This window comes from Phodopus roborovskii, unplaced genomic scaffold (assembly GCF_943737965.1).
Source record: "Phodopus roborovskii unplaced genomic scaffold, PHOROB, whole genome shotgun sequence".
In the NCBI taxonomy this organism is placed as follows: domain Eukaryota; kingdom Metazoa; phylum Chordata; class Mammalia; order Rodentia; family Cricetidae; genus Phodopus; species Phodopus roborovskii.
The window spans coordinates 27241321-27254886 of NW_026126459.1; the positions used below are offsets into that span (position 1 = coordinate 27241321).

The 13566-nt window shown below is 36.1% G+C and overlaps 1 protein-coding gene across 1 annotated transcript; it reads left to right on the plus strand.

The window, feature by feature from the left end:
- Nucleotides 1-5861: 5861 nt before the first annotated feature.
- On the plus strand, nt 5862-9729 carry LOC127226190 (protein-lysine methyltransferase METTL21E). The gene is made up of 3 exons (XM_051190112.1): nt 5862-6017; nt 6730-6847; nt 8702-9729. The coding sequence occupies exons 1-3, from the start codon at nt 5895-5897 to the stop codon at nt 9103-9105; spliced, it is 645 nt and encodes a 214-aa protein (XP_051046069.1). The 5' UTR covers nt 5862-5894; the 3' UTR covers nt 9106-9729.
- The last annotated feature ends 3837 nt before the right edge of the window (nt 9730-13566 follow it).

The window sequence follows — 13566 nt, forward strand, 5'->3', positions numbered from 1 at the left end:
AAACATGCTTTAATATATGTTATTTTACTATAAATTCTCAGGTACATCGGAAGTTAAACTGCTAGGTAAGTATAAGCATACTTACTACACATTTTGAATCAATTACTGGCATTTGATATTTTGGTGAGTTATGTGCTTATTGTTCAACAAATGATCAAGAAAACATCAATATATCACTGTTCATTAATTCTGCAGCTGATGGATCCAGAAACTCAGAAAGGTAAATAATTTTTTTCCTTCTTTTAATTTGACAAATTCTGTGTAGATAAACCAATAATGGAATCTAAAACCTTACTCTTTTAGTCTTTATTAATACCTTAAAGGGAATTAGGGCTTATTAATTGCATATTATATCTTGGCTTATGTTTACTAACTTAAAAATAACTCCAGTAATGTTCAGCTAATACTATTAAACTCCAGTGGTCCTGATATATTAGAAATAATTTTGACTGACAATAATAAAATTAATCTGTAGAAGACATAGAAAGATTATTTAGAGTTTTTCTTTGATCTGCAAAAATTGACATTTTAAAACAGATGCTATATGCTAAGTACATTGTTGTGATTATTTTAAAACAGTTTGAGAGAGCAAAATAATTCTATATAAAAACTAAACATTGTGGAGTGTGGGGAGAAATGGGATGGGAGAGAGTTGGGGGGCATGGGAGAGAAGAAGGGAGAGGGAACTGGGACAGGAAAAAAATAATAAAGTTAAAAAATCTAAACATTTTAGTGGTGTTTTGATAAAAGATGAATTTAGGCTACACAGGATCTGTAACATGTATTTATTACCTTTTTGACTATTCATTTGAGGCTAAAATACATAACAGGATTTGGCTTCTAGATGTAAGAACTTAAATTTGAGCATTTGAAACTGGCATACCATTTTTACAGTCTTGCATATGATGTATAGTTTTGCAAAGGTTACTAAGTATAATGATCTTCATTGAGATAAAAAGTACTAATTTTTACATAGACTAGAAAAATTGCCAAATATTGTGGAGTGGTTTTAAACACAGATCAAATTATCTTTCATTTTCTTTCTGTTCCCATTATATATACATACTATGGATGTTTTCAAATAACCATAGAACTGTTTCTTTCTTTGGGCCACACCAGGTGTAACAGGTGGCTCCTACCTAGGTGAGCATATCTGCAGGCAGACAGACTTGGGGGCAAGCCTAGAACTGGCAGCCTTCCTAGCTTAAATGTCAATGCTTTGCAAACCTAAAGGTATAAGTTATAATCTCATAGAGAACCCAGCCCTTCAGATAATTTGAATGCAGATGTAATTTCTATGTTTTATGAATAGAATTATGTCATTTCCGTAGCCATTAGTAACAATTCTTGGTTTCAAATGTACACATGATGATTTGGCAAATTACAACTGAAGTGGAAGTAGTTCAAGATGAGTTTGAGACAGAGTGAGTGTTAGAATATTTTACAGTAGAAGCAGACACACTTCATAATCATCTACAGAGCTAATTAAAATTGTAAAAGTATGTTTAGATGCAGAGTGCTAAGGAGATAAAGTGTGTGGTGCTATAACCAAGCCAGGTGACTTTTTGTTGGCAAGGTCTCTACCAAGGAAAGGAACACTGGGTTCCTAAGTGCTGAAGAATGTTTATCTGTCCTGTCCTTTTATACTTAGCATCATGGGCTTGGAAAAGATGGAGTAAGATCGTAGTTCAGTCCTCATATTTCAGTACTTGCAGGAAGATCTGAGAATTATAAGATGCCACTTATTTATGTACAGATGGAAACTAGGACTGGGATGAGAGCTAAAAATTCCCTGTGTATGTCTAATGCTACATTATAATCCAGCTTTTCTAAAGCTTCATTTATCTTAATTGTCCTAAGTACGTCATGTTGCCTGCCCCATGCCACAGTCCCCAGAGCTGCTAGAACAGGCAGCAAAGTGTTGTAAGATGGCAGCTTCTGAGAATCTTCAGGTGTAGAGCAGTCTTTCCATCACCACCCAATGTTTCATGATCCTAATGCACAGTGATTCCCAAATCTGTTGCTATGGATTTATTTGGGATAAATGTTTGTTGTGGAGGATGAAGAAAAGAACAGAAATATAGACAGCTTTCATATCACGCTATACATGCTCACATATGAGAGTAGAGGGAGATACAGGATAGGAAGACCTGTCAACTGTGTCAACTGCAATATAGATGAAACAAAGGCTCAAGTGGGCTGATGAAGGATTCTTTGAGCAAACACTGGCTGTTAGAGAAGGCATTAAGAGTCTGAATGATGGCAGCAGCTATAGCAGAAAAGCCAACTTGGAAGCATGTGCTTTTGAAGTGGTATATGTCACTTGTTAGGGATGGTTAATGACATCCAAACCTGAGTTTTGGAGACATCTGAAATGGAATAGATTGGCAAATTTAAGTTCTTTATATTTGATATGTGGGAAATTGGTTTATTTAGCATATATTTATTCGGGTTGCTTTTTAAAACCTCCAATATATGTTAATGGGTGATTCTTATGCTATCATTGTATGTTTCCAGCTAGTATAACACTGCACCCAAGCCTGATCTCAACGTTAGTCCTCAGACCAATCTTGTACAAGGATTCTCTGAGTGCAATGTCACTTTCTATAGGATGCTTCTCTTGATTTCATCCAACCCACCAGTGTACTTCAGAGATGCCTTTTTTTGTAATGATTACCAAATTTCATTGATATTTGTTTAGTATCTTTCCCTTTTTGATCCAGGTATCAATTTCTCAGTATAACAATTTCCATTCTTTTTTGTTTTCCTCTTGTATCTTGAACAATCCCAATAAGACTTTCTTTTTTCTTTAAAAATACAAAATATAGTATGTTTGGGCTATTTGATTGAAACTAAACAACAAACTGGAAATATTTTGGGAATCTTCTCAGGAGACAGTTTCAGAAGAAGAAAAATACCCAAGATTTTAAGCTACCAAAGTATTCAGAATCATATTTTTTATGCTAGCCTGTGACAACTTTCAAATCTAAAAATATCTTTAACAGCTTTTTGTAGTGAGATATCCATCCTGCCCACACCTGTTAACAGGATATCACATTACAGCTTTTCAAAAATATCTTTAGATATTCCTCAAAAACAAATATTGTTCTTTGAATGGAAGATTCAGTTGAATGACAGCCTCTTTCATTTAGTGGGGTGGTTTGTTCTTTAAATTTTGCTGACAGGTTCTTATGACAGCCCTCAAATGGAAGCTTGAATTCACTTGTCATATCTATTAAAGTCAGTTTTTCTCTCTGCCTGCCTGCCTGCCTCTCCTTCTCTCTGTTTCTTTGCTGTGACCCTTTCACATTTCATTGTACCTATTGACCTTAAAGATAGAAAAGATAATATAAAGAGAATATAGACAGTCATTTGCTTCATAAGGCTGCAGTCCAGCAACAGAGATGATTCACTGCTGAATTCTTCTTAAGAGAAACATCATTGAAATGTGGCAGAATTTTTGCTAATTTTCACTTCATCCTATTACTCTATGGAGAACAAGAGCACCTGATAGATTTTAAATCCCGATCAGCAAATATTAATAGCTACAAAATGGCACTATTTTGTATGAAAAGGTTTTAAAATTGATATCTCCATGATAACAATATAATTGTAAAACAGTTTCTTCATCTTCTTTTAATGACTTTGCTATTCTGGTTAGCCAGTGTGCCCTCCACTGTCTCTGTCTCCACACTGAGACTGCACATGAGCCACCATGCTTGTGTTCATGTGGTCCTCATGCTTTTGCAGTATGCACTTCATCCACTGTCTGTGTTGTAAATTGCCACATATGATGGATAGAGCTAGAGCTGTACTTAAAGCAATCAGTAGTGGTTATAGTTTTTTTTTTAATTATAAACTCTTTTTGAAGGTCTTTATCTTGGGAGTTTAATTTTCAGTTATAATAGAACATTCATATGTGTTGACATTTCATTTCCTTATGAAGTAAAATTGTTGTTGCTATAAAAAAGAAGAAGGAAAAAGAAAAAGAGGCGGCATTGGTGGTGCATGCCTTTAATCCCAGCACTCAGGAGGCAGAGGCAGGTGGATCTTTGTGAGTTCAAGGCCAGCCTAGTCTATAAAGCTAGTTCCAGGACAGGCTCCAAAGCAATACAGAGAAACCCTGTCTCTAGGGGGAAAAAAAAGAACAAGAAGAAAAAAACAATCTACTATGTTCAGAAAGACAAGTGGAAAGTCAAAGACACACTGGCTGTCACCCACTTGTTAGACAACAGCACCAAATAGCTTTAAATAACAATAGCCTTTAAAATAACAATAACATGCAAAATCAGGTACATCAGACTCTACCAGCAAATATTCACCAGTAAAGCTTTTATATCAAAGACTGGAACTCTTAGAGAGATTCTAACATCAATCGATCCCTGGTGTCTTAGGTGACTTGTCAAAGGAGTGCTACCTTGATGCCCAAGAGGAGCAATTCAGCTAAAGGTCAAGGAAGCAATTAATGTCTCTGCTTTCTCCTAAAGAATGTCTACAGCAAATGTTGACACTGTCACCCTGTCAGTCTCAGCAAACAAACCAAGCACATATAGTGAGATGAAAGTTAAAGTTCAAATGAAACATATTGCCATCATTATTTGGTTCCTGATTGGAAATGCTTATGGCTGCCTAAGGAGAGTTTCAGATGAATGTATTGAAGGACACTGCTCTTGCTGAAGAATACCCATTGTTCATCTTTCTGCTTTCTCTGAATCTTTGAGGGTCAATGTTTGTGGGAGAAAGAGAGTGAGTAGTAGATGTTATGATGCTGTGCCTAGTACCAAAATAACCACACAAAGACACATGGCTATAAATAGCACATGGTATATTGTTGAGTAGACTTAAGCATCTTTATCTTTCTGAATAATGAAAGGTCATAAAGTTTAGGTTGCTACACATTACCAAGACACTTGGAGATGTACTGTGAAGTTGCTATAGAATTAAGATATTAGACTCCCACCAACCTTTCTTTTAATTCAGTTGAACCCAGTGATGGCCGTCAAGACATGTTTTTAAAAACTGTATCAATTACTTTGTGCTTCACCTAGTGTTGCAGAAATAGATGGTGGTGGTGTCAACTTCAATAAACATCAAATGAAGAGTTAGGTTAAATTATGAAACACTTGTTTATTTTTTTTTTAAATTGAGGGTAGGAGAGATATGGGCATGCCACAGTCTAGGTGTGGAATGTGCGAAGATTAAAGGACAACTTGGGGGAGTAGGCTCTTTCCTTCAAGCATATGGGTTCTAGAGACTGAATTTGGGTCCTCATTTTGGCAGCAAGCTCCTTTACCCACTGAGCCATCATGTTGTCCCCATAAAATATTTATAAAGGGTTTGCTAGTTTATTTCATCTAAAGTCAATGAGTATTCAACAATACCTTGAACTGATAAGGGCTGTATTTCCATCAGATTTCTGCTTTTGTAGTACTTAAAAATATTACTTTTTATTATTTTCTGTAATCATGCAAAATAATGAGTCCTTTTATAACATTTTCATGCCTGCATAGTATTCTACTCCTACCCTCCCACGCCACCTTTCCCCAGCTCCCTTCTCGGCACTTCTTTCCTTTTATATATAAGCAGTCCCACATCTATATGTTAAAATCTAGATTCCACATATAAAGTATAACATAAATATTTGCCTTTCTTTTCCTCTCCCATTAGTCCATCCTTCTTACACACAGGTGACCCTTCTACCTTCTTACCTAATAATCTAGGAAAATCTTGATTAAATCTTAAAACTAGATTCCTCATACGAGGAAAACCATGTAATAATTACCCTGACTTATTTCATTTAGCAGGATTAAAACAACTGCTGTTTTTTGTTTGTTTGTTTTTTTCTTTCAGAGATCAGAGAAGTTGATGATGACAGGCAGGTGGTCGCAGAGATCATGGCAAGAAGTTTTATTCCAACTCTGATAACGACTATTTCTTGGGAAGGCTTTCACTTTGCTGGTCATGAGATCCGGATTACTGAAGCCAAAGATTGTTATGGTGCTGTTGTCTGGCCATCGGTATAATTTCTTAAAAATTTGCTGTACCCCATTATTTCTCAGCTTTATTCATTGTTATAGCCTACTTGGAAGAATAAAACATGTTGCAAGTTCTATTTTGTGATTTCAAACATTAAAATTTAGACATTATGCAATGGGAAATTGCTTACAACATTTACATTTGTTTTTTACTTTGTTGACATTTGTAGGCTAAATAAAGATGTGGATACCTTCAGTTTGGGGACTATGAGAGATGAAAAGAGTGGATGTTTTCACTTCCCATTTTATTGGATCTGTTTGAGTTAAGCAAACCTGAAGGATGTCTATTTGAGTATCACAAGCAGGATACTCTCCAAGACCCTCATTTCTTTACCAATTATCTCATGAAAGGTGGCAGACCACCACTACTCCCTACTCCAACCTCACATATTTCTTGGAAATATTGTGGTATTGTTAGATGTTTGAAGAAAGTCAATTTTAAACAACCACACTCAGTATTTTCACTCATTTCTGTCTTCCATTTCAGCAAGGACTTTCTAGCTGACCAAAATGTTGAGCCTATCAGATGTTGTACCTCTGATGAAATTTTCTGGAATGATGTATATGAACATCACAAATTTACTCATACCCAGATGTGCACACATGCAGATCATAATCTCTATGGAACACCTACCTAATAGGGTTTAATTTTACTATTAATACTTTAAACACCACTTTTTCTCGATTTCCATAGGCCCTTGTTCTATGCTATTTCCTGGAAACACATACCAAACAATATAACATGGTTGATAAAAATGTGATTGAAATTGGAGCTGGGACCGGGCTTGTCTCCATTGTGGCAAGTTTACTTGGTAAGTATGTATTTTTTTTTTTTTTTGAATGGAGTTGGTTAGAAAAGTAATGACCAAATATCATTAGTTATTTTTGCTTTCTAGTGTATTATGGTCTGGGCTTATATGTAACTCCTCAGTTGTTTTTCTTTTAAGATTTATTTTATGTATCTGAGTGCTCTATCTGCATGTATGACTTTATGCCAGAAGAACATCAGATTCCACTACCAATGGTTGTAAGCCACTGCGTGGTTGTTGGGAATTAAACTCAGGTTCTCATGGAAGAGCAGCCAGTGCTCTTAACTGCTGAGCCATCTCTCCAGCCCCTCCTTAATTGTTAAAAACAGACTTCATCAAGAGACTTTACCAATAATAACATCTCTTTTCTGGTTTCTTTCCAGAGTTTTCTGTGTAAATAGTTTTAAATCTCCTGTAGAATGAGAGCTTACAAGCCTAGATAGGAGGTGAAATTAGTCATCCTGCTAGATTCCTTTGGGGGTTTTGGAGTCCTATACTTTTATGAACATGCACCTGTTAAAATAAGGAAGGAGTACTAGAAATTACATGAAACTTACACCTCAGCTTTGATTTTTAGGGGTTTTTCCTTGGATTTGTTTTTTTTTTTAATTTCCATTCTCATTTGGTCCTACATGAAAGGCTCAGCATTTTTTTCTTTCAGACCCTTGATGACCATGTTTATTAGAGGGTTGGAGAAAAATAAAAATGCAATCAACTTTTTTAGGGTTGGAAGAATCAGGTCATTTTTTAATGCTATGATATAGGCCTCTCCCTTTATATGTCTTACACATTTCAAGAGGTGACTGTACAATCTTCTATTTTCTGCACAGGATAAATCCTGTGATTCAGCCAACTCTTGATGGAACAGCTAATAAAATACCATATATGTAGACCATGAATATTGGAATATTCTACTTTGTTCACTTATGCATTTCTTCATGTGTCTGTGCATTGACTTTTATAATAGACACAGTGCATTATATGCCATCCAGTATCATATTCCAATGGTGTTTATTAGTGGGTGATCTGTCCATAAGTCCTGGATCATTTCTCCACCTAGATTTTCTTATCTATATTACACAGGTGAGATCCAGTAGATTGTTTGTGGTACTTGTCCTAGTTAATCCTGTTATTATGATAAACACCAGAACCAAAAAAATGTTGGAAGGAAAGGGTTTATTTCATCTCCAACTCTTGGGTCACATTTTATCACTGAAGGAAGTAAAGATAGGAACTCCAGGCAAGAAACTGGAGTCAGGAACTGATACAGAGGCCATGGAGGAGTGCTGCTTATTGGCTTGGTTGTCATAGCTTTCTCAACCCACTTTCTTATACAAATAAGGACCACTTGCTCAAACTGGGCCCTCCTACATCAATCATTAATCCAGAAAATGCTCCCGTTAACTTGGCCACAGGACAGTTTGATGGAAACATGACAGTCAAGTTGACAGAGAACTAGCCAGCCTGGTATCGATAGTTTGTTGTTATCTGTTAATCACCAAGGTTCAAAGCATGCAGAGGCTTGAGATTCTTTGGAAAGTACCTGGTTAGCCTTGGATCACAGCAATAAGGTGTTCTTCTTATAGTCATTTTTCTCCTAAATTGAGAACAACAATGATGAGCTAGACAAAAACCCACTGGGTCACCAGGATAGAGAAATACTACAAGATTCTGTTTTTTTTCTTTTAAAGGAGTGGCAGAAAAGTATATTAGTGTCCATTTTGAAAAGCATTGTTCTTCTGTATGTGTGCCCTTTGGGTCTACAGTTGTAAAGAATCTCAGAGTGCATGTTGGTTGAAACCTGACTGACTGACCTTATTCCAGGAGGGTCACTTTTCCTTCATTCGTTTTTCACAGGTGCTCGAGTGACTGCTACAGACTTACCTGAATTACTTGGAAACTTGCAGTATAATATTTCCAGAAATACCAAAATGAAATGCAAGCATTTGCCTCAGGTTAAAGAACTATCCTGGGGAGTAGCATTGGACAGAAACTTTCCCAGGTCTGACAATAACTTTGACTACATCCTGGCAGCAGATGTTGTCTATGCCCATCCTTTCCTGGAGGAGCTTCTCATGACCTTTGACCATCTCTGCAGAGAAACTACCATCATCCTCTGGGCCATGAGATTCAGGCTGGACAAAGAAAATAAATTTGTAGATAGATTTAAGGAACTGTTTGACCTGGAGGAAATTTCTAGTTACCCTAGCCTGAATATTAAGTTGTACAAAGCTATGAAGAAAAATCGGAGGAGTGCATAGTGCATATTGTCTGTGAATTAGGGCAATGACATGTAAAGGTAGTTTCTAGTAGATCATTACTTTAAAGAACACACACATACACACACACACACACACACACACACACACACACACACACACACACAAACATCACTGTAAGAATAAAAAGTAACTCTAAACTTGCTTATTATAGGCAAGGATTTTTACATACACACAGTAGCTGCATCTGTAGGATTAAAATATTTTGTTCCCAAGTCTGTCTGCTCAGCACGATAACTACATGGTAACAAACTTTCAGTAACACCATGCTGTGTCATCATTGCAAAACTAATTTTCAATAATGGTATCTCTAACGTAATGTTATTAATTTTACTTGTTTTTGAGAATGTATCTTAGATTGGCCTTGTACTAGAGATTTTATCTCAGCCTCTAGAGTGCTAGCACTCCAGATGTGTACCACACATACCCATCCATGTTGTTAATCCTTTTAAATATAGGTTTAAATGTTTATATCTTTAGAGATCAAGATCAAACTGATAGTGTTATTTGAAAATAAATCTAAAAAGGCAGATAGATGATGTAATAATGATCAGTGCTAGATGTCTGTGGTTCTCAGCAGTGGCAACTTAGAGAGGGGTGGGTGTTATTTCTGCTTGGTGGGTTGGACCTCTAACATAACAACTGAATTAACCATGCATGTGGAATATTTCCCTCTAACAGATAAAAAGTATGAATGGGAAGAGCATAAGAATATCTAAGATTATTGCTTGTTTTTGTAAGACAAGTAAAATGTATTTTTCACAGAAATGGAAATAATTGTAAGTACTTTGGGTTGGAAATACATAAAAAGGTTTAGGTTACTACTCTCGAATAAGTAGACATGGTTTAAACAGATATGTCTAGATATTTGAAATCTCAGATTTTTTCTTGTGGCCCTTAATGATTAGAATAAGCTTTAAAGTAATAAAAGTCAGCATGGAAAGAGGAAAGAACTAGGCCTTTATGCCATGTGACTGCCTGGACTGTGTTGTTGGCAACACGCTGCAATGTCTTCAGCTAGGTTGTCATGTGCCTTGGTGATAATTCTCCTCCAGGGTCATCTCTTTCTTCTTGGCTGAACATTATCATGGTTAAACACATGTATGATTATCTTCTGGGCCCTGCACTGTGAGTTAGAATGCAGGTATACTGCAGTATAATGCTCTATGCATGGGTTTTCTTAGGATCACATCTCAACAGTGTCTGTTTGCATGGATGTTTGTCCTTCTCAGGTTTATTAGTGTTCAGCTTGCACAGGACAATGATATCATTATTTCACAGATAAGAACCAAGACCTAGGTTACACAGCTGAGGAGTGAAATATAGAGACAGTCACACCCAGGTCTGTTTGAGCACAGAATATGAATTTACAATTTCAGTACTGTCTTTAGGCATTAAAAAATGCAACTTTTAAACACATTAAACAACCTAGGTCAGTTCTTCAAAAGGAATAGATACTCAGAAAGAATAACAAATATATTTTAAAATGAGACCTTTTCTTCTTAATATTGTCCCTCAATTTTCTACCCATGGTAGGGGACGTCATAGAAGACTGTGATGGAAGTTACACCTGCACACTATTGGAAGGGGTGCCTTAGGCAGGAGGAACAGCAACACAGGGACTGTGTGGTGATAAAGTCGTCCTGAAGTTATCTGAGCAGTCCGTTACTATGTTCACCACATCATTTCAGGCTCCCTTCTGCAGAAACAGAGAGCCACTGGATGACTCTTAATTAAAGAGTTAATGTAATTAAATGTTTCGGCCTGTAGAGACTTCTTGGCTTGGGTTCTGAGAATGGGATCTCAAAGTCCAGACACCAGCTGGGAGCTGTGGCATCCATCCAAGAAAAGGATAGTAAGAAATCAACAAGGGTGGGGGTGGATGAGGGAGGTCAGCTGACCTAGCTGTACTCTGAAGCCAGAAGCAGCAGTGTTCTACCAGGTGGCCTGTGGAATGTGAGCAAGAAGCCAGGGCTGACTCTGAGATATTCTTTGAGCTGCAGGCTATGGACTCAGCTTTCAGTTCAGAGAAGGCTTATGAAGGCCCTTTGCAGAGCAAGATGAACTAAAATGACTGAGCCCTGAGGTTCATCGGCATTAGGCATCAGACAGACATTTTCAGAATTTTTTGGAGGTTATGTACCCTTCTTCAGTAGTAGCTGTATATGTGGACCCTGAAAAAATAGTTTAATGGCACAGCCTTCTAGAAACTGTCAATGGGCTTGCTAATTTCTAAAAGTTGCCTCAGAAGAATGGAAAAGTCCGACTATCACAGGCCTGACAGAAAAGATCTTGGTGTAATAAGTTGTGGGAAAAAAAACAACCTTTGACTATTGTTAAAAAGTGTTTGAGTATCATTTTGAAATAATTTATAAGTGGGGGTGATAAAAGTGTTCTCTCAAAGACTGGTGGGATCAAACCAACCATTTAGTTACTTGAAGTTTTTCTTTTCCAAACATATCTATTCCCATTGTCTTACTCAGTTTATAGTTTTCACTTGAGAATTCTAACGCCACTCTTTTATGGAGTGCCTCTGACCTCCTATTTCATTCTGTGTTTTGTCTAGTCTTCCTGGTTTTGTTTTTTCTTTCTCTGCAGCTTCTCCATGCTTTTCTAGGTTTAGTTTTTACAGTAGTTCAGTTTCAAATGATGCAATTTGTATAGGCCTTTTATATCTCACAATTCTTGTTTTAAAAATGTGTAGGAATCAATTTGTTGACTTCAATTTGAACAATTCATGTTATGAAGTTTAAGACAAGTGAGACTATGTTTCAGAGATGACAAACTGACCTGTAAGCAATGTTCTTTGACAGCTTAAAGTGACACATTGATAATCCTAGAAATGGCTTCCTCAAAAGCTTTAAATATGAAATGTTGTAGAATTTAATGATACATTTATGATACATTTGTACCTTTTAAAATCAGAACATTAGAAACATGTTTCCATTCTGTATTCATATTTTATTTCCCTCTCCTCTTTGGGGATTGCAATGAGAGGCAGTAAATAACCTGACATTTTCATCAAATAGTGTTAATTCATTATTATGGAAGAAATTGACAAGAAAACATTAGAGATTTTTTTTTAAACACTCAAGTTCCAGGAATTTGGTATTCGGTGAGGATGCTATAGCTTCAGAACCATAGGAAACGAAATCACTGTGAGAGCTGGTAAATGTATCTCTAGAAGTGGATGTGGGATACAGGCAGGAGAAATGTAAAAAAACTTCAGGTAGATGTGTGTGTGTGTGTGTGTGTGTGTGTGTGTGTGTGTGTGTGTGTACACACGTGACCTCAGTTCTTTATATGTTCTTTTCAAAAGTTGAAAGTTGATCACATATGAGCTTCATAACCAGGGTTGGTATTTAAGTTTGTACTATGAAATTAAGTTTGGCATACTACCTGCAAGCCTCAGGTCAACATTTACTCTATTTCTAAGTCCTACACCAAAGCAAATAATGTTCTGTATAATTATATGGTGGTATTGGCAGGACAGGATGTATTAGATGGCCTTAAGATTTATTTATTCTGGGGTCATATTAACTCCATCATTTTGAATTGCATTTTAGCCTTTACTTACAGTGTGTGGCTGTGTACTTTTAGATCACCAAGCATCTGTAATCGATTTCTTATTGTATTAAGCTCACCTTTGGCATCTATTATAAACACTGTTTTAATTGAATACATTCCAAGGTAGGGATTTCCCCCACCCCCCTCCACAATCTTCTCACTTTCTTTGTTTCTAAGCCAGTTTTCTTTCTAAGAAATCTAATCAAGCTTCACAATTGCACTGATCATCAAGGGATTTTAAGGATTCATTGAAAATGAAAACAGATGTCCAGGGTGAATATGATGAGAGCAAAATTAGAAACATAATAGACACTAATTGTTTAAGCTTGGATAATCAAAAATATGTGACTAAGGTTAAGATGTACCATTAAAATTTTATATCAAGATGAATGCTTTTTGAAAATCCTGTAGTTGTGGTTAAGGCCTTAAATTATTATTTTTCCCCCTTTCATTTAAATTATTCTTACCTTCATGCTTTTTATTTTATTTTTTGGGTATTGTGATTTAATTTGTTTTCTAGAGTTATGATTTATTTTGTGTTTCTTATCTCTGTTCCCTTTATTGGTAAAGTATAGATTATAATGGTAAAAGTTGTTTCTTTTTTTTGTATTTTATTTTAATATATATATATAATATATATAATATATATATTATATATTATATATATATATATAGCCAAGTCCATTTAAAAGAAAACAAACATTTATAGACAATATTTGGGAATTTGGGCATCATTCTTTCCAAACTATTTCCTGCTGGTAAGGGGCACTGTCATGGGGGATTCGAAGAAGATTCAGAAATCCTGGCTGTAGTCTGTAAGGCTGCTTTGTCCAGCTGTTTAGAATGTAGGATTACCTCGTACTCTGTTTCAGGTGG

Bases quoted from the DNA above. Each gene is read 5' to 3' on its own strand.
- LOC127226190 (XM_051190112.1), top strand. From the start codon at position 5,895: ATGGCAAGAAGTTTTATTCCAACTCTGATAACGACTATTTCTTGGGAA. The intron at 6,018-6,729 runs GTATAATTTCTT...CGATTTCCATAG, and splicing joins GTGCTGTTGTCTGGCCATCG to GCCCTTGTTCTATGCTATTT. The intron at 6,848-8,701 runs GTAAGTATGTAT...CGTTTTTCACAG, and splicing joins CATTGTGGCAAGTTTACTTG to GTGCTCGAGTGACTGCTACA.